This window comes from Panicum virgatum, chromosome 3N, assembly GCF_016808335.1.
Source record: "Panicum virgatum strain AP13 chromosome 3N, P.virgatum_v5, whole genome shotgun sequence".
Classification (NCBI taxonomy): domain Eukaryota; kingdom Viridiplantae; phylum Streptophyta; class Magnoliopsida; order Poales; family Poaceae; genus Panicum; species Panicum virgatum.
The window spans coordinates 20,459,589-20,480,575 of record NC_053147.1 but is presented as its reverse complement, the minus strand read 5'-3'; the positions used below and the strand labels follow the sequence as shown (position 1 = coordinate 20,480,575).

Below are 20,987 nucleotides of genomic sequence, written 5' to 3'. Positions count from 1 at the left end.
GGAGTTTTTTTTACCCCTCAAAAAAATATCATAGTAAAGCAAGTGGTTAGAGAAATCTACCGTAGTTTTTTTTTGAATAAATTGCAGGAGCGCTGCCTCCCATTCAAGACTACTGTAGATTTATGAAGGCTGCGAATCGTAGTAACACAATTGGACGTGTTCAATGTTCATGTGAGCTGAGATGAAAGATTCCCCATCGTCCTGTCCGTCGCATCCCAACCCAACCAAGCCCTCTCCCACCCTTTCAAGGCGCCGCGAGCACACGTCACTGCACCCGGCTTGGGTCCGAACACGTCACCCCCCCCCCCCCCCCCCCCCCCCCCCCCCCACCCGCCTCGCGCCAGCGAGATGGGCGCCGTGTCCCCATCCGACCCCCGGCCCGGAACCTGGACGCTCTCCCGTCCAGGTTCGCTCCACCCCGCTCGTCGTTACCCCCAGATCCCGCAACCCGCGAAAACAAAACCGCCTACCGGTGTGGGCTCTGGTCGTTCTCATCGCCCGGACGCTCACCTAGTCACCTTCGCTCCCCTCTCGCCAAGCCGGCTTCCGTCTAGACTGCTCCGCCATGGGTTCTTCCAGGAGGAGGGGAGGTGGTGGTGGTGGCGGCGGCGGCGGCGGAGAGAAGAAGGATCTCTTCCATGTCGTCCACAAGGTGCCCGCCGGCGACAGCCCGTACGTCAGAGCAAAGCACCTCCAGGTTACCATCTTTCTCTCATCGTCCAGTTATATGTGTGCATCAAATCAAAGCACCTTTCTGTAAAAATAAATCAAAACATCTATCTATTCATCGTATTTGAGCGCCATTTCACCTTTATTTGCACCGGACGCTGGTTTTGACGTAAACCACCGCATGCATTAGTAGGTCTTTTCTGGAAAAATCCTAAAAGTAAATACTTCGATGCCTTTTGTTTTGTCAATTGAAATTAGATTTCGTGGGTTTGCAATTTCGGTTGGCAAGATTTCCTTTGCCTTGATATGGATATTGATTGTGACTGTTCTTATTCGAACTGTACTTTTAGCCTTTCAGATGTACTGTTCACTGAATATCTGAATCGTTCTATGCACTATGTTGGGCTGGGGCAAATGGTTACCAGAAATGGAGAGGGATCCAACTGGCACGGCGAATGATTCGCTGATCCAATAAATGATGTGCTTCAAACTCGATTAGTATCTAATTACTTATCATAACACTTGATTACACTCAGCTTAAATTGTGATTACTAGTAGTGCGAGATTTTGTTGTGATCCTCCTAATAATCTTAACTGCTAATTTGGGCACAATGACTTTCATTGCATGAATCAGCTTGTGGAGAAGCAGCCAGATTTGGCGATCGTGTGGTTCTGGAAGGCGATCAACTCCGGTGACAGGGTGGACAGTGCCCTGAAGGACATGGCTGTGGTGATGAAGCAGCAGGATCGCTCCGAGGAGGCGATCGAGGCCATCAGATCCTTCAGGCATCTCTGCTCCAAGCAGGCTCAAGAGTCCCTTGACAACCTACTCATCGATCTGTATAAGGTAGTTCAGTTTTTTGCTTCTTAATTCACATCTTGCACAAGCGCGCTGAAGGGTTCCTGCACTCTAACCTGATGCCATTATATATTTCAGAAGTGCGGAAAAGTCGAGGAACAAATTGAGCTACTGAAACAGAAACTGAAGATGATATACCTCGGTGAGGCCTTCAACGGGAAGGCAACTAAGAAAGCACGATCCCATGGCAAGAAGTTCCAGGTCTCAATCCAACAGGAGACATCTCGTATTCTGGTATATGGGTCACAACTGCTCTTGCTAGTTGCTACTCCTACTGTCGATAGTTTGTTCACCAATGAAATTCTCAGTTACATTCAGCTTACTGAAATATTCCCTGCTATGCATCACAGGGCAACCTTGGCTGGGCTTACATGCAGCAGAACAACTATGAAGCCGCCGAATTGGTGTACCGCAAGGCACAAACTATTGAGCCTGATGCCAACAGGGCGTGCAACCTTGGGCTGTGCCTGATCAAGCTGGGCAGGCATGGGGAGGCAAGACAAACACTCGAGGACGTCCTGCTACACAGAATCTATGGGTCGGATGATGAAAAGGTGGTCGCCCGTGCTGAGCAGCTTCTGCACGAGCTCGACCCATTCAATTGCGTTTCCTCGCCATTTGATGTCGGCCAAAGTGTCCATGAAGAGATCATGGAGCGACTAGACCTTGTGATGAACGGGTGGACACCGTTCAGGTCAAGGCGGCTGCCTGTATTCGAGGAGATCGCCACTTTCAGGGACCAAATAGCTTGTTGATACATTGTTCTGCATGGTTTTTTTTCTTATCTTTAACGTGTTGCTTGCTGTGAGCCTGTGGTTGTTACAGTGAGAAATAGAGATCAGATAGGATCATATAGCTGGGGTTGATGCAAAGCGTTCCCTCCACGAGTAGAGTGGTTTTTCTTCATGTTGTAATTGTGTGGTTCATGTTGGGAAAACTGTACATGCAGGATACACAATGTGGTTGTTGTGAGCTGATGGCTTCTTGACTTGTTGAAATGAAACTGAAACGAATCGGCTTCCACCTATCATGTCTCTGAACTGCAATTACAGCTAAGGTAAAGCCAAACGGGACGAGAAAGACACATCCGCAACACTGCATCAGAAATGCATGCGGAACCAAAGTACAGCACACACCACACAGTCCAGTAGTCCACTAATAAGAAACATATTGTACACACAAACACATTTAGACAGAGAGCACTCATAAGAGCGGCTATAAATTAAAGAAACTCCAAGATCATTCCTGGACAGAATCGTCCAAAAAGAAACTGGTAATACCTTTCTGACATTTTTGTCCATCTACTGCTAGTCTGTTTCAAGCTAGTTACACGTTCGTAACAGTGTCGAGCACTAGAGAACGAAGCCAAGATGAGAGCTTCCCTAAGTGACTGAAATTTCAGAGCACAAGAATGTTCAGTTTCAGTTATGAACAACTCTAGATACAGATACTGCTCCGTACACTCTACAAAAATGTCCAGTTCAGGCTATGCCGAACTGTCGAATTACTCCCTATCCTTCTTACAGCGATACCAGGTCACGTCCCTATGGCCACTGAAGATCATTTGCCGCTGCAATTACAGTTGATGAACAATATTATTAGTATTCGTTCCACTATACTATGCCTAGTATATGTTTAGAAACCAAACACGAACAGAAGATTTGGCAAGTGCCTACGCCAAGATCTTCAGTAGTGGTAGTACCTCTAGATGGCACCAAGACCAGGACAAACTCCATCTCGTTGTTGCCGGGCGGCAGGTCCAGGACGACGGGGAACAGCCTCGGTGCGTCGCCGTCGCTCCGGCGGCAGATGACGAAGTCCTTGTACTTGGTCTCCTGTTGCAGCCTGCGGCGCAGCGCGGCGAGGCTCTGCTCGTCGAACGTGAAGTACCTCCAGGTGCCCTCGTCGAAGTCGTCCACGCCGCCGTCCTCCCGGGCCGTGTTGTGGAAGATGGTGCGCCGCGCCGGCATGTGCAGGGGTTCCTCGATCGATGGCGGCTCCTCAAGCTTGGTTTTCGATTCCTGCAAACCATTATTACGACTTTAAGCCATTTCAAGATTCTGCGATTCAGCAGGACGCGACTCAATCAGAAAAGAAACGACAAGAAATTTACAAGCTTCAATTCCTCAAGAACCAAAGAAGTTAGCATTCTTCTTACTCCAAGAAACTAATTGGACGAACTAGCTGGTAATTACGCAGGAAATCAATCTTAGCAACTCAACGAGATGAATTCGTCCTCAAGATCAAGAAAGAATGAAGCAAGCAGTCAGAACCGCGGTTTTGTTCGAATACCTTGGCGGAGTATAATCTGACGAAGGCGCTGGACGCGGTGTCCAACGTCGCGGCGGCCGCCTCTAGCCGAGCGTCGCAGGACTGGGCGCGGCAGGGCGACGGCGGCGCCGCCTGCTCCGCCGGGACGACCTCGACCACCCACGTGCTCTCCTCCGGTCCGACCTCGAAGTCGAGGGTGACGGTGTTGTCCCGCGGCGTCTCCCCGAAGCTGGCGCGGAGGAGGCGGCCGAGTGGCCCGGAAAGCGTGAGGCACCCGGCGCCGCGATCCCCCTCATCCCGGCGCGGCGTCCAGAGGAAGGCGCTGTCGTTGGGCGTGGACGGCAGGCCCTGCACGACCCTGCAGCTGGGCGTGGCGGGGTCGAGCGCCGCGGCGGCGTCGGCGGCGCCGAGGTAGAGCCCCCGCTGGCACTGGAGGCGGACGTACTCGTCGCCGGCGAGCTCCACGGTCCAGACCGTGCCGCGTGAGTTGCGGCGGTAGCCGTGGGAGACGGCCACCGCGTCGTCGGCGGCGCAGAGGTACGTGCCGAGGTGGCTCTTGAGCCGCACCAAGCGTGCGTTCTGGAAGAACTTCATTGCTGCGGGCGGAGGACCGATCAAGAATCCAAGAACTGGTTCTTGATTTGGTGTGCGAAGGGAAGGGGGACGCGGTGGAGGCGTTTTGTTTAGGCGGGCGGGGCGAACCGTGGCGGTTGGGGGATTTTGGTCGAAAACCCAACGGGGCCCGTCTCCTGCTGGGGTCTGGGAAACTACACGTCGCACGTGGGCCGTCGTGTGTATGATCGACCGCTAGGATTTCATCTAAAAAAATAAATTGCATCCACCAGAAAACAGCTTATCCAACAAGTAGCAAAGCGTGTAAATCCATATACCAACTTGTTAAATGTATGCATATGCGATCATATGCACGCTACGTAGCTGTATTTTGCCAACACTGTGTGGATGGCTTTATGCATGTGAACCTCTCTGTGTCTATTTTGTTATCCTATTTGAGGCTTATGCTTCCGTTTCAATCCCAAACAGATAATTTTAAGGTAGGCACGTAACCATCACTTCTACTAAAAATACATTTCGACAACATATAGCATGTTTCACTGCCTGTTCGTCTTTATTATTTATGGTATTTATAAGTAATATTTATTACTAAAAGTTCTGGCATGTATAAGTGTTATGTGTTGTGTTAGGTAGTTTCATTGGATGATTTTTCCATAGTCGAGATACATTATTTAAGTTTCTTTATTGGATTAGAAAAATATGACATGTGAATGAGCGGCAATAATACATATTCGGTTTGACTAGGATATGATCCCGTAGCGATGACATCTAGGCCAATAAAATTCACCCAGTAAAAATTGTTGGAGGATTTTCACCATGTTGGTTTGAGTATTATTCATTTGTTATAAAGCGTCGCACCCCCCTCATTTTATCTCTACCTCCGCCCATGTCTACTACTATGTACTCAGTATACTAGAATGTCCAATTGCTATGTCCAAATCCAAGCGCATATAAGTGCTAACATGAATTAAACGACATAAACCATCATTAAGAAAATAGTCTTGGTGTGGATAGATGCTTCAAAGCGTAGGTATACAATGAAAGCCACTTATATTTCAGTTGTTTTGTAGGTGTGCACTAGTTTTGCAAGTATGCATGTTTTGCTACTTGTTAGACCAAAGTAATACAACCATACAATTTGATGTATAGTCGGCGCAATTTACTCACCAAAAAGTAGGCCTATGTGTTTTAACATGGTATAAAAGAAAACATTTTTGGATCGTGAAACAAATAAAAAGAAGTTAGTGTGTATTGCAGCAACTCAAAATCTGAGGAAAAGGATAAGGAGAATAAATTGCCCACCTAAGGTAAAACACCTTTTTGTGGAGGTTTGCACACAACAGTCTGTCCCTCCGTAATAATATTTGTAGGCGTGTGATGGACATTGATACTAGATGCCCTGATTGTTGGAGGTTGGATGAAGATGGGGGTCACTGTTTCTTGGAGAGCAAACAGGTGAAGTATTGTTGGAGTGGTCTAAACCTGGAAGGTGATCAGCTGGCCCTGAGCAATCTGTCATCCTCTTATAATGTGACCGAAGATATCCTAAAGATGCCAAATGAGAAGATGCTACTAATCGTTGGGCTCTTGAGGTCGTGGTGGGATGCTCGCAACAAATCAAATGGAGGAGATGGGATGAGAAGCATTGAGGAAGTCATATTTAGAGCTCGGTCGTTAACTCAAATTGCGCAACAAGAAGAAGATATGGCAGAAGCGCGGTGGTTGCGAGGGCAAATGATCAGAGATGGGTGATACCATTGCATGATGTCTGGAAGATCAACGTTGATGCTGCTTTTTGGGAAAAAGAGGCGTCGGGAGCCTGGTGTTTCGTCGTCCGCGATGATGAGTGTGCTGCGGGGATGGCAGGTGCAGGGAAGTTGGCTGTGGTTACGGATGCCGTGTGTGCGGAGGCCCACGCCTGTGTTGCAGCACTCCAATTAGTGCCAGCCCAGGGAATGCAAAACATTGGTCTTGTTTAGTTGTGAAATTTAAAATTCCAAATCTATCAGAGAATCTTATATGTATGGAGTATTAAATCTAGATGGAATAAAAAATGAATTGCATAGTTTGCTTGTAAATTGCGAGACGAATCTAATGAGCCTAATTAGGCTGTAATTAGACGTTAAATTGCTACAGTAATTGCTATAGTATACATGCTCTAATGATGGATTAATTCGGCTCTTTAGATTTGTCTTGTAGTTTACATATGAGTTTTGTAATTAGTTTTTTGATTAGTTTATATTTAATATTTTAAATGTGCAAAAATTTCATTTTTACGATTTTACACGGGCAACTAAACAAGGCCATTGTTCTGGAGTCTGTCTCCAAGACGGGTTAAGGCTCTGCAGTCGACGAAGTATGATTTGGCAAAGGGAGGTGTTCTTTTTAGGGAGCCAAAATTCATGCTGGCAACTATGTTTTGTTCGACGTCGCTCGTCCATGTTTACCATTCTCGTAATTCTGTGACTCATGCATTATTAGCTCACATTGCTCGTACACGGTACCCGGATCATCCTATCATTGGATGCATCCCCTCCCAAGTCTTGTAAACACTATTGTGGCATATGATTCCGTGGCTGGCTAAATAAATTAGCGAGCTTTGCCATAAAAAAAAAATCTGTTTTGGTCGTTGTATAGGCTGACCATTCTGTACGTGGCATACTTCGTAAAATCATTTTTTGCTATTTTGCTGAGAGGAATTCTTTTTAATTTCTAGATAATTTTTTCTTCATAAAAATCTTATGAGACAATTGTCCCTGTTTGCATTTCTCTCCCTCCTCTAGATACGCAGTCGAGGGACGGAGCTGAGTGACCGCTAATAGTACTTGCGTCCATTGTCGTATTTTTCTTTGAAAATATTTCTCTCGCTCACTTTTGTTACTTGGATTGATGCGGCTACAATTACTTGCTTGCTACATTATTTGAGTTGACATATCAATCGAATTGCTAGTAGCTGCTGCTGCTGCCCGTCCTTGTAGATACTCTTATTATTAATTGCGTTACCAAAAGTCGCAACACATATTAAAAATATTACCATGTTAGAGATTTAAAACCATCGGGAATAAAATTATCTGGTTCATATAGAGTTTTGGAAGGTTTGACAAGCAATATTACACTTGAGTTCGCAATACTCGAATCAGACAAAATAGGCAATTCTTCACCATTTAATATTTTCCAATCTTGCCCAAGCCCAACTTACCTGAATTACAGTATGATTCCAGCCCATCAAGTTACGTCCAGTCGTTTCAGTCCAACTCGCTTGATTCCAGCCCAGCAAGTTACGTCCAGCCGTTTCGGTCCAACTCGCTCTCCCAACTTACCTGAATTACAGTGTGATTCCAGCCCATCAAGTTTGAGTAAATTCTCTCTGTGTTATTGAAAAATACATTGTGTGCCACTGAATGATATATAGGAGATTTTTTTGTGTCTATGACACGTGGGGCTAATGATATATAAGGGACGAGTATAATTTCGAGTGGCAGGGAACGCCCAGTCGTTTCGGCTCAACTCGCTCTTGCTCCCACATTTCGAAATCACACCCTTAAAATAACAAAAATTCTCTCCAGACCCAACTAACACCACACACGGACACACACAAACCTGACATTTAAAATGCAAGTTGGTATTTAATAATATTTTTTAAATCAACTAATTAATTAGGATGGTATATGTTTTAAATTCTAGTTCATTTCTTATTTAAAATTATTTACGCAGAATCAAATTCTAATTCATTTAATCAAATTTTTTATCAATCCAATAACTTAAAATATACCTAATTTCCATCCCTGAAAAGAACGGTCGTATCACTGAACCCGGTCGTATCACTGAAAAGAAATTTCATATCACTCGAGGGGGCATCTGCAAACGCCGCTCCTCGGAAAGGCCCCCCTCCACTTCCTCGGGTAGGTCGCGTCGTCTTCCAAGTTCCATCCCCCGCTCCCCCACTCGCGGCTGCCTTCGCCATGGCGGTGAAGGGGAAGGGCAAGCAGGTGGTCGCGGAATCCCCTGGCTCTGGAGCCGGCGCATCCGGGTCCGGCGGGAAGCGGCGGAAGGGCTCCGGCGACGCGGGGGCGGGGCCCTCGTCATCCTCTGCGGCGAAGCGCCGCCGCCGCGCCGGAGTACTCCAGTTCGTGGACGACGCGGCCGGCGTCGACGACGACTACGAGGAGGAAGAGGTGCTTCAGTCCGATGAAGAGGCCTCCGACCCCGATGACGGTGCGTACGGATTCGGCGCGGTTCCTGAGGCGAGGCTAGCGTCGTGCGTGGGGGTGTGGATCGGTTGGATGGATCGGCCTATGGTTTTTGTTCTGTGCATTGTGGAAATGTGGACTACTAGGTCGATTATTTGGGGATATATTTTTTCGACCTTCTCTGTTACCTAGGTTTTCTACCTTCTCTGTTACCTAGGTTTGATTTGTGTCGATTGTTTTTTTTTTTGGGGTGGGGGGGGGGGTGCGGTGGGCGGAGTTTCCCCTTCTTAACGACAGGAACAAATCGAGTACTGTAGAATTTCACCTATTACCCAAAGTTTGTACAAGGACCAAACAATCACTGGCTAATAGAAATACTAATTCGATGGTTTTGTGAGTTTGGTAGGGAACGGGGATGCCTTTGCTAGTTTCTTGCTCGGAAGTTTGCCCTTCCGCAAAGTGTGTTGACTGACCTTTGCTACCCAAAAGTTCTGTTTTTATGTGGTTACAATACATCTCTACAATTATGAAATGCATTTAGTGTGACATACTAGCATTCAGAACATTAGTATTTTTTACCATAACACATTTTGCACAAAATGCATTGCTCCTGTGTGTGATTTTCCTGTTTTAAATCAACAAAATGTCTTTTATTTTTACCTTTTTTGAAAAAAGAAGTCAAGAATAACAAAATATGCAATATTCAGAATTAGTTATCTATGAACTCTTTTGCTTTATTTTACTTGTAGTTCAGATATAAGGTTATGAGTTGATTGTTGTTTTGCCTGTTCCATTTTTGCTGTTTTATGTTGGCATCTGAAATTTTAAATTAACCTAATGCTGAAGTTATGTTATTAGCAATTATCTGGGTGTTCTAGGTTCGTGTCTTCTCTAAGCACTTTTGCAATAATGTCAATTTTATCCCGTACTCTTCATGCACAATTTTAAGGTTAGTTTTTTTCAAATAAGAAAGTTTATCTGAAGGTTTGATTATCAGGAGTTGGGATCTTCTGCTTATGTGATCTTGTTTATGGAAACCACAGGTTTCTTTACTGGTGGGGAACATGTACAAAATATCAGAACTGAAAGGTCACACCCTCTTCCTTCTCTTGTAAAGGAAGAGGAGCTTAGTGGTGATGAACTTGAGGAATTCATCATGAATCGGTACAGTAATGGTGTGAAATATGCTGCTGATCGTAGCTATTCTAGGGAAGATGATGACATCTTCCCCATGGATGGTGCACTCAAAGAGCCTACTATTTGGAGGGTTAAATGCATGGTTTGTGATCAACAAAAACTTGACTTGACATTGCTGAACTAGCACTTGTTGGCTAGGTGCTGATTTGTTTAACTGATTTCCAGGTTGGGCGTGAGCGCCAAATGGCTTTCTGTTTCATGCAAAAGTTTGTTGATCTGCAAAAAATTGGTACCAAAGTGCCAATTATCACAGCATTTGCACTTGATCATGTAAGAGGGTTTGTTTTTGTTGAAGCGGAGAAGGCTTGTGATGTTACAGAGGTACACATTTTTTTTTTCTTTTTACCGCAAGAGGAAAAAATGCATTCGTGTTGGCAATGACATGCCGGGTGACATGCACTGCACTATGTTTATTGTGCTATTACTGTTTTGTGGAATATAAGATGTAACTTCCGATTTGTGAAACGCAGATAGATTTTGCATGTGGCATCTATCAGCATTGTTTTTTCCGTCTTCATTTCCCATGCACACCGATTTTACTAATTCGTGCCTTGGAAGTTTGAGAAAAAGAAGAACTTTTTAATGAATCTGTAAAAACTTTTTATAGTAGACAACAAAATCTTTTATTTCCTTTTTTATCTCTCTACATATATGCTTGTATTTTGTCTGTCAAATGATTCGTGGGCCATATCGGCATCTCTTATTACAGGCATGCAAAGGGTTTTGTAGTGTGTATGCAAGCAGAATTACTTCTGTTCCTGCAGCTGAAGTTCCTAGCTTGTTATCCAGCCGTACAAAACCATTTGAAATCTCCCGTGGTACATGGGTCCGCATGAAGAATGGAAACTATAAAGGTGATCTAGCACAGGTATGGTATAATATGTTTGCGGCTTCTCTTTCTATTGGCAACTTCTCTCTAAATATTTTCTATCTTCTTTGTTCTTACATTACTGTTTACCTGTGACTCTTTAGGTTGTTAGCGTGGATAACGGACGGAAAAGAGTGCTGATAAAAATCATACCCAGAGTCGACCTCCATGCTATTTCGAAAAAATATGTAAGGCTCTTATACTTGGCAGTAGAAATGCCTGTTTTTGAACTGATTTCTTTTCTTTATTCATCCAAACTATCAAATTTCTTGTGTTCCTGGCCATTATTAAGTAGGATGTATATTTGAGTATCATGGGGCTTTTGTGTCAATCTCTGTGCCACATCTTTGTTGTGGAAACTAGGTACACCAGTATTTGTGTGACCTACAGTAGATATTATATGTCTGAAGTTCTGCGTCATGTTGCCTGTTTCCATTCTGTTTACTGAATGTATAATATCTTGACTGACCAGCTAACTGTATCACCACTGGTTTACCAGCCTACAGTATCATTTGGCTTCCATGTGCTTGTGAACAAAAAATTCTTTTCATCTTACTCCTTTCAGGCTCTCACAATTCTATTTTGCTAACAGCCTGATTGCTGAATGCTTAAGTTACGTTTTGGTATTCGCAGGGTGGTGCAATTTCGTTAAAAGATGCAGCAGTTCCTGCTCCACGGTTAATCAGCTCTCAAGAACTAGAGCAATGATTTCCATTCTACATCCGATGTTTCCTTGTCCTGCATGAGATAAATTTCTTTTACTATTTTTTAACTAGCCTTTTACATTGTTTCCATAATCTCATTTGTCATGTAGGTTCTTCAGGCCTCATATTGAAATGAAGCGTGATCGTCAGACTGGTGAAGTTTTTGAAGTACTTGATGGTTTGATGTTCAAAGATGGTTTTCTATATAAAAGGGTTGCACTAAGTTCTTTGATTTACTGGGGGATACAACCAACAGAGACTGAACTTCTGAAGTTCTCTAGTCCGCTTAATAGAGCTTCTGCTGATGACTTGGATTGGGTCTCCAGCATCTATGGTCCTAAGAAAAGGAACATTCCCGCAGAACGAGATATTAAGTCACCTTCATCTTCTAAAATGAAATCTTCCAAAACACCAAAAGCTTCAACTTCGACGGAAAATTTTGATGATAATGATGAATTCAACCTCCATGATCTTGTACTCTTTGGGTGAGGCTGTGTTATACAGTTATAATCATTATCCACTAACTATCAGGTGTCATCCTTATATTCCCTTTTCTAATGGGCAGGCGAAAAGATTTTGGTGTGATTGTTGCTATTGAGAAAGAGGGTTTTAGGGTAATAACCCTTTAATGCACACTTCATTTTACATCCTTGTTTTGGTCTAAGAAGAATTGGTTCCGTCTCTATGTAGATATTAAAGGGTGGTCCTGAAGGATCTGCAGTGACAATAAAAAAGAACGACATTAAGAAAAGCTGTGTAGACAAAATGTTTACAGCTGTTGATCGTCAGAAGAAGATAATATCTATTAATGACACTGTTAATGTTCTGGAAGGCCCATTTCAGGTGAAACCTTAACTATCAATCTAACATTAGTATGTTATTTGTCTCTCATTTTGTGAGCAGCATGGGAATTCATGCCTTCTTTGTTTTTATTTCAAGGGAACAATTCATTTTAAATATTTCGAAATATTGGAGTAGATAATTGCACTGAGTATTGCTCGTGGTAGTTTAACATTGTGGATGTACTAGTACTACTATGTTGTACTGATTTATGATATGCATGTCACTGTTACTGCAGTAATGTATAGCGCGCTATTTACTACCGACAGATGTGTTTTCGGAGTCATACAAGGATGCATTTTCTTCCATTTAGCATACATGCTGATAGATTAATATATTTGCAGGGTAAGCAAGGTGTTGTTAAACACTTGTACTTGGGCATACTGTTTATTTATAATGAAAGTGAAAGTGAGAACTGCGGTTTTTTCTGTGCTCAATGCGGGTCATGTGAAAATGTGAAGAAACGGAAGGATCTGGGAGGCTCTACTGCTGAAAACTTGGTATGAAGATACATGTATCCACTTGCCAATGTCAATGAATTGGAGATATTCTTTGTTTCACTTTGCTTTCTATGTATCAGGACAATCCAATTCCCATGTTTGCTGAGCTTTCTTATGAGCAAAATGAGCATCGGGCCCGTAAGTGTTCATTGATTTCTTCTGTAATGTTACCTGAATGTAAGGTTTCTGTTCTGATTTCCTTCTTAATACAGCTGAGAGGCCTTACAGAAGCACCAGAGAACAACTTTTCTCTATCGGGCAGATGCTACGCATTAAAAAGGGTCCTTTGAAAGGCTATCTCTGTCGAGTAGTTCGGATATTTCGGAATGATGTGACAGTTAAGCTAGATTCTCTACTGAAGATTGTTACAGGTTAGTAAGCTTAGCATATTGTTGGAGCTTTTGTTTGGACAATGACTGACTTCTGTGTTGTGTGCAGTACAAGCTGAGTTTCTGTCAGTTCCAGCTAATAGGGGGTAAGCAAACGGACCATATTTTGTTTATCTTTGCTTTGTTACTTGTGCTGTAATGCAGCTGCATCATCATTTTGTTAACTTCTCACTCTATTGCAGTATAATATCACAATATAATATCACTTTTGTATTAGCTTCTCAATATGTTACATGCCATACCAGGGATAACTTGTCTGGTGCTCCAGCTGGCAATTTTGGAAATCAAGATACATCTTTCTTTGGTAAGTGTGAGCTTCATACTTCCATATGTACAGTTGTGAGTTCTATTTGTTAGGATAAGTATCTAAAGTGTAAATGGGGAAATGTTACTATTTCCCCTTAAATATTTGCTGCTCGCCTGCTGAACCATCTACTATGAGTTACTTTCTTCTGATGGGAAACTTCATTTAGGGTGCTCGTATGAGATTAGAGTTCTTTGTTCTCTTTACTGCTGGTATGATGTTGTAGATTTTGTTGATTTGTTATTTATATTGATTCTTAATTTAGGTTCGGAAGCAGAGAAAACTTCATGGGACAATGGGTTGCCATCTTTTGGCAGGTTTGTTTTATGCTTTTCGCCTTTTGAGCTCACTGTCCAATTTAGTAGTAGTTTGCTGGTTACTCATAATTGCTAAGCTTGGACTTGATTTTGTTATGTTCCCTTTCTTCTACATCTAGAGTACTCTTTTTTTCTTGGGAGTATCCACTCTGTCCCACCCATTAAATCTAACTGTGGAGGACTTGCTACCGCACATATGCGAACTATAAAGAAAACCAACAAGTTCAATCTACCATTGCATGCTGTGCTAGACGGATTGCTGTTGATATTTTTCTAGAAATGGGCATTGAACAGTTGATTCATTGGGAAACTTAATATTGCACATATCCTTTGTGCTGTTGGGGTATTTTCCTTTTATTGTCTTCTATTAGCAATCTTTTAATATACTTAGCATGATGAGTAACAAATTTTGGTCAGAGGGAAGGCCCTATAACATTTTATGTTATATCATGAGCTCTGCCATTCATTTCTGAAGAAGAGAAATACACCATCCTGAGGGAGCAGTGCCTAACTGCCTATTTTTGTATATTAGTATCATTGTTCCAAAAAAGCACTTATATAATGCATAACAACATAACAACATAATATTAACCATCCTTGATCTTCCTTTGAACTGCTATTATCAACCTTGGTCTGTATTCGGATAAAACTACAATTGTGATGCAAAGATAGGGATAAAACTACAATTCCTTTTCTTTTAGTGCTTCGACCCGAAGCGATAGTTTGGCACGTTTTCCGTGGATAAGATGGCAGCGCTCCAGCTCACTAAAGAATGGGACGGCAGTGGTCCGCCGGCAAGCTCGTTCTCTCGTAGTGAGCGGGGTGTGTTGACAGCTTTCACACGGGCAGGGCTACGTGTTAAAGTCGATGGCGAAGAAGACAGGGCTTATTGGGAAGAATGGCTTATCGGGATAGCGTGGATTTTTGCAATTAGCGATGCATCAGGAGAGAAGAAATAGGCTGGGCCCTGTGATGAGAGGACTAGAGAGGTTGCGATAGCAGATAGAAGCAATATATTATGACAACCAGTCTTTGATCCATGAGAATGCTGTCATGACTTGAATTTCAACCCACACTTACATATTAACATTGTCTCAGCTTATCTCATTATCTTTCTTGTTATGCTAACTGATTACACCACTTAGCTGTCTTGGACAGCTTGCATGCTACCTTCCTTTCCGTACTGATTGTTTTCCTAATCCACCTGAACTTCATTGACTAACTGGCCGAATTCCTGATTGAACTTCCCTGTACCCAATATATGTCCTCCAAAACAGCTAATAATGAGCTTCCTCAATCATCTGTACTGTTGCTGTACCTGCACATGATCCTAGGTCTTGGGAGATGCACATAAAAAGAAGACAAACGATATACAGTAACCTTTCATATTAAATTAGGATTAAATTTAATCAAAACCATCTTTTGGTAGTCATATAGTTTTACACGACACCTGAAAAGTGAGTAGAACCATTCTTTGTTTAATACTTATTTAATCCTGCCTTGATTTCACATGGTTAAGAAAAGGGCATCTTTGCTTGGCAAGCGTTATAAGATTTCCTTATGGCCTTTCTGATGTTGCTGTATTAGCTATTTTGCTTTTGCACTGCCTGCTATCCCTGTTAGTTTCTTGCTTGTGCCTCTTCCAAATTTCTGAAGAGAACAAAGATGTTAAATTCTTTCTGATTTGTCTCATTTCTCTTCACTCATGTAGAGAATCACCTGAAGGCATAGATGCTCTTAACTAATGTTGATTGTTTGCACATATCCTTTTATTCATCAAATTGTTTTATGTGCTGCAGTGACTCATGGCAACCTTTTTCAAGTTCCACCTTACCAGTCCAGAATGCAGGTAATAGTTGTGTTATTTCTTTCTGTTGACATAGGTTGCGGTCTCTTTATTCACATCTTGAAGCTTCACTGATTTTTCTTTCTTGATCACAGTTGTGTTTTCATTTTATCTTTTTAGGGCAGTGGCATTGATTTATTTAATTTGTTCAAATGCTTGTTTACGTGAATCTGCAAAAGATAGCTTTAGTTGACTGTGCCACTAGGAGTGGTGTAACAGACCCATTGATTTGCTGAGGGTTGGACTAGCATGGGAGGATAAAGAGGGTCATTACATATAATCATAGCTCTAAAGGCGTTACCTAGGCATCCAGGTGGACCCAGCTCGCCTTGGGCAACAGCCACGCCTTGTCTCCTAGGTGCGCCTAGGCGACCAGGCGTACCCAGCTCGCCTTGGATTGCCTTGTCGCCTTTAAAACACTGCATATAATCAAGATTTATCACAACCTTTTGAATTTCGTTTCTAAATGACTTTTACAAACAGGTCATCTGTTATGTGATTTAGAAATTTTTTCCTTCTTTTTTGCGAGGTTGGTTTAGTTGGGTGCCTGCAACTTGTTGAGACGTGGTTGTTGCATCTTTTCGTATCTGCATGCAGTGTTGAATAGCTTATTGTTGCATCTTTTCGTATTTCTGCATGCAGTGCAGCAGCTGTAGTTTCCTATCTTACACTGGCAGGACAGGTTTCTTGTAAACAACTGCAAGAAAGCCTTGGTTAGGTTGGAAATAAACCCAACAGTAGCCACAAGCCACATTAACCAAAAAAGATGGTAATAGAACACATCACTTGTGATAGTAATAATAGTAAAAGAAACTTGATTTTTAGGTCGGTTCTGGCATACAAGGTGGTATTATCCTTTATGAAATTGGTTTAGTTCTTTTACCAGTGTTGATGTTTTTACAGTTTTGCTGAGTGTGGAATGTTTGCATCTCCAGGTGGAGAATCAGAAAATGATCCATGGAGTAAGAAAAGTTCTGCTGAAGGTGAATCTGACCCATGGAGTAAGAAAACAGATGGTGATCCTGATCCATGGGGTAATAAAGTGGCACCTGCTGATGGTGATTCTGATCCATGGGGTAATAAAGTGGCATCTTCTGCTGATGGTGGTTCTGATCCATGGGGTAATAAAGTGGCACCTTCTGCTGATGGGGATTCTGATCCATGGGGTAAGAAATTGGTGGCTCCTGCTTATGGTGATTCTGATGCATGGGGTAAGAAAACAATATCTTCAGCTGTTGGAGTATGGAACACTGGTGCTGCTCAGAAGGAAAGTTCCAGTGACAATGTGTGGGGTAGTAAACCAGCTGGGGTTGGTGGATCTGATGCTGCTGGTAGCTCTTGGGATGGAATTGCAGTCAATAAGGAGAGTGAAAAGAGTGACAACTGGGGAGAGGCTTGCAGGGTGGTGGACATGGGTTCTGGAGCTGATGCAGACCCTTGGGGAAGCAAGGTTAAAGCAATAGATACAGAAGGAACCAATAGCTGGGAAAAGGCTACAATGCCTCCAGACGGTAAGTTGGAGGGTGTCATTCAAGGATGGGGCCGACCTTTGGGCAAGTCAAATGAAGACCAGGGAAAAGATAATATTCCCAAAGATGTGACCCACAATGGGGCATGGGATACTCCTTTGCCTGTCACTGAAGATGGTACCTGGGGCAAGTCAAAAGACAATAATGGTGATGGAGCAGGTGGCTGGAATGAGGCTAGATCCTCTGACAAAAATGGTGGCGCGGGAGGTTGGGATACTTCTGCTAACTGGAATAAATCATCTGCAGTTGGTGAAGCACAGGAGGATGGTTGGGGCAAAGGAAAAGGAGCTTCAGACCAAGCTGGTTGTGGTGGTTGGGATAAACCAAAATCCTTTGGCAATGATGGTTCATCAAGGTGGAACAAGGGAGAGGAAACTAGGGCAGATGATCAGAATAACAGCTGGAGCAAGCCTGGAAACTTCGGGGGTGGACGTGGATTTGGGCGGGGACGGGGTAGAGGTAGGGGTCAGGAATCTGGAGGCTTTGATGGCAGAAATGATCAAGGAAGTTGGAAGAGCTCATGGGGTGGTGAGAATGCTGGAAGGACCTCTTGGAGGTCTGATAGTAATGTAGACAATGAAGTTGGAGATTCTGGTGGATACAGGGGAAGGGGAAGAGGAGGGAGGGGACAATATGGAGGGCGAGGGAGGGGAAGAGACAATGGTTGGAGAAATGGTGATAGAAGCGATTCTGGGTTTGGAAGGGAAAATGACACTGCAGATGGACAAAATTGGGGAAATAGAGGCTCTTCCTACTGGGAAAAAGATTCATCTAATAAAGGTTCTTGGGGTGGTGGAGATAATTGGAATGCCGCGAATCCACCAAGTAACCAGCCCTGGAGTAGCAGTGGAGGAACAAAGTCATTTGGTGAAAATAAACCTTCTACTTGGAATAGTTCGAAGGATAGCAAACCATCTGTAGGTCAGTATCCTGTCTAATTTCTACCTCTAATTTCCTGTTCAAAATTTCAAGCGCTATACTATCTCTAGATGGCAAAAGGGACTCGAAATTTCTTGTTTTGCTTATGGGGTGTTTTGTTTGAGGAATGGGGCGAACCATCACCTTCTCGCTCCTGGTGGTTTTTGTTTGGTTTGGGAATGGAATAGGTTGATCCATCACCACCTCATCCCTTGGAAGCATATAGTTACCTTAATAATGAGGACTGGTTCCATCCCACCAAAATTCCCGGGATGATCCCATGATGGACCATTCCATTCTAGATGAGGTGATTCCTCAAAGCAAACACCCCATTAATGCTCCGGTTACCCTCAGGCTGAGAGTTGTCAATATTATAATTGAATAATGCAAATTATTGTGGTCCATTATATGCTACAGAGCATTCACCCCCCTCCTTTTTTCTTATGTGTGTAGGTGAACAAGATGATCCTTGGGCAAGCAAGGTGGCTTCTATTCAAGGTGATTAAGAAGCAATCAGAGACAACCATGTTTTCTTGCTATGTTCGGTGTTTAATGCTGTAGCTTTCTACTGCACTTCCTTATCCACTTGGTATCTTACGGGCTTATTTTTATTATGTTTTATACTTGTAGGCAATGAACACCAGAATGATAATTGGGCAAGCAAGATGACTTCTTCTGGTGCTGAGGATAACAGTGGTGGCTGGAATACCAGGGCAAAAGACTCCTGCACCGATGGGGGTAAGTTGGGAATGTGGTGGTGTTGAAGCCAAGCAAATTTCTTATTCTACTCAATTATAGACATACGTCCATCTTATTTATGCTGTTGGGTATAGGTGAAGAAGGACAAAATGATCCTTGGGCAAACAAGACTGTTACAAATAAAGGTACTCAATGGATTAACTACACTGTTTGTATTGGTCACTCTGCTCGACCTTTTGATTTGAATAACAGTCATCATTTCAGGGTCTCTGACTAAGGTTATATTATATTTCATTTTTGTAGATAAAGAACAAGAAACTGATCCTTGGACAAGCAAGGTGCCTTCTGGTGTGGGTTCTGATGACAACAATTCTAGCTGGAACGATGTTGCAAAGGACACTCCATCTGAGTTAAAGGCTGACGGTCCCTGGAGTAGTAAGGGGGGTAATGATAACATCAAGAAAACTGATAGCTGGGGTGCTGGCTCCTCAGGTGGGAATCAGGAGTCTTCTTGGAGCAAACCAAATTTCTCTTTAGGAGACCAGGCGTGGAGCAAGCCAAGGTCTGGTGATGATAATGGTGGAAACAGTAGGGGTGGATTTGGATGTGGATATCGAGGCAGAGGGAGAGGAAGGGATTTTGGGGATGGTGGTTCCTCGTGGAATGGAGGAGGCAACAGGAACGATGAATCGGGTGGCGAAAGGTCTGAAGAGCCATGGAACAGGAGGGGTTTTGAAGGTGGCAGAGGTAGAGGCCGTGGTCGCTTTGGGCAAGGCGACCGAAGCCAAGGTAGCAGCAACTTTGGGTCTGGAGATGGTGGCAGTTGGGGGTCTGGCAGGGGAAATGGTGGCCGTGGCGGTTACAGAAACTGGAACAGCAACAATGAGCAAAGGCCCTTCGGTCAAGGCAGTGGCTGGTCGGCTGACTGGAATGGCAGCAAAGGGAGCGGCGAAGGAGGTCAAGCATTTGCAAAAAGCAAGCCCAGCTGGGAAGCGCAAAATACGTCTGGTGGAGATGATCAGGCAGGAAAGAGTGATGCAAACAACTCCTGGAGTCAGAACAGATCATCTCCCTCTATCCTGGGTCAGCCAAGCAGTGATGCTAACAAGTCTAGCACATGGGGTGCTTCTAGTGGCGGAGGTTCCTGGGGAAAGAGCAATGACAATAGCTGGAATTCCTCAGGAGTAACCGCAGAGAAGTCTTCATGGGGAGGTGGGCCAGAGGCTCCTCCCAAGAAAGATGATGATGGCCCGTGGGGGAAAGCCAACGAGGGGAGCGGCAGCCAAGGAGGAGGTGGTGGCAGTTCCTGGGACAAAGCGGCGGATGATGGTGCGTGGAACGGCAGCAAGGGCGGCGGTTCCACCGGCAGTGGCGGATGGTAAGCGAGCCATGCAATAAGCTGCGCCCCGTACTGGCGTGACAATGTAAATAGTGCTACCGTGCGGCCTGAACTTGTGAACCAGATGCGTTTCTAGCCTTAGCGTCTGCTGGCACCCTTGCCACTTGCTCGAACTCGAAACCATGGCCTAGAACCTGTTCGCCTTTCCAGTACTGGCAGTGGCGCGTGGCAGTAATCGAGGTACCATTGCTCCATCGTGTTTGTGGCCTCTGCCCATATAACGTTTATAAGCTTGTTGCTGTGGTGCTCAAAGCTGCCCGGTGAAAATCTTTAGGATGGCGTAGCTGTTTATGTTTCGTGGATGATGTTTTATGCTGTGGGTTCTATCTGTTCCGACCTACTGTGCCCTGTATGCCGTCGGCGGATACGTTGCAAATTTCAGACAACCCCTGAGGCTGCCCGGAGCACCAGCAGGTTGTACCTGGCCCCGGCGGTGACATTTTTCATTGTGTTATCTAATGAAGGTCCCATCACTAATGAAGGTCCCATCACGGCCTAAGAGCTAAGAGCCTAAGACGTACTCCCTACGTTCCAAATTATAGGTCGTTTTGGCAAATTTAAATACATAAATTTTGTTATGTATTTGGATAAACACTATGTCTAAATGTATAGTAAAAATTATGCATCTATATTTGCTAAAACGAGCTTTACCCAATGAAAAATTATGCATCTATAACTTGGAACGGAGGGAGTACATGGTTTGATCTCGAGCACAACTGCGCGTGGGCGGCATAAGCAGATTCACCCAGCGCGCACACCACCACCACCACCATGGCAGCACTTGAGCTCGGGACCAATCAGGCTCCTGTTCTTCGTCAACACTAACACTTCCATCTCCATCGAGCAAGCAACGGCTTTCCTCATCTGTTTGACCAGACGCATCTTCCAAGCATCCCTCGGCTCTGCCGCTATACA

General features: G+C 44.0%; 3 protein-coding genes across 4 annotated transcripts; 2 read left to right on the top strand and 1 right to left on the bottom strand.

Moving 5' to 3' along the window:
• The first annotated feature begins 435 nt into the window (after positions 1-435).
• LOC120664997 (protein SULFUR DEFICIENCY-INDUCED 1-like) lies at positions 436-2,555 on the top strand. The gene is made up of 4 exons (XM_039944411.1): positions 436-697; positions 1,304-1,516; positions 1,607-1,762; positions 1,879-2,555. The coding sequence occupies exons 1-4, from the start codon at positions 566-568 to the stop codon at positions 2,281-2,283; spliced, it is 906 nt and encodes a 301-aa protein (XP_039800345.1). The 5' UTR covers positions 436-565; the 3' UTR covers positions 2,284-2,555.
• Positions 2,556-3,682: 1,127 nt separating this feature from the next.
• LOC120667645 lies at positions 3,683-4,393 on the bottom strand. Its single transcript, XM_039947680.1, has 2 exons — positions 3,821-4,393; positions 3,683-3,712 (listed from the first exon to the last, which is right to left on the bottom strand). The coding sequence occupies exons 1-2, from the start codon at positions 4,391-4,393 to the stop codon at positions 3,683-3,685; spliced, it is 603 nt and encodes a 200-aa protein (XP_039803614.1).
• Positions 4,394-8,243: 3,850 nt separating this feature from the next.
• On the top strand, positions 8,244-20,412 carry LOC120664996 (protein RNA-directed DNA methylation 3-like). Of its 2 annotated transcripts, XM_039944410.1 has the most exons (22): positions 8,244-8,587; positions 9,606-9,841; positions 9,925-10,080; positions 10,469-10,627; positions 10,732-10,815; positions 11,261-11,328; positions 11,442-11,816; positions 11,897-11,945; positions 12,022-12,174; positions 12,516-12,671; positions 12,752-12,809; positions 12,884-13,042; positions 13,110-13,146; positions 13,306-13,364; positions 13,630-13,681; positions 15,481-15,530; positions 16,463-17,977; positions 18,428-18,472; positions 18,605-18,712; positions 18,808-18,858; positions 18,977-19,058; positions 19,098-20,412. In XM_039944410.1, exons 1-22 carry the CDS (start codon positions 8,335-8,337, stop codon positions 20,053-20,055), a joined length of 4,863 nt encoding a protein of 1,620 aa, XP_039800344.1. In that variant the 5' UTR covers positions 8,244-8,334; the 3' UTR covers positions 20,056-20,412. The 2 variants fall into 2 exon arrangements, with proteins under 2 accessions (XP_039800344.1, XP_039800343.1); XM_039944409.1 differs by having other exon boundaries at positions 8,245-8,587; positions 18,977-20,412.
• The last annotated feature ends 575 nt before the right edge of the window (positions 20,413-20,987 follow it).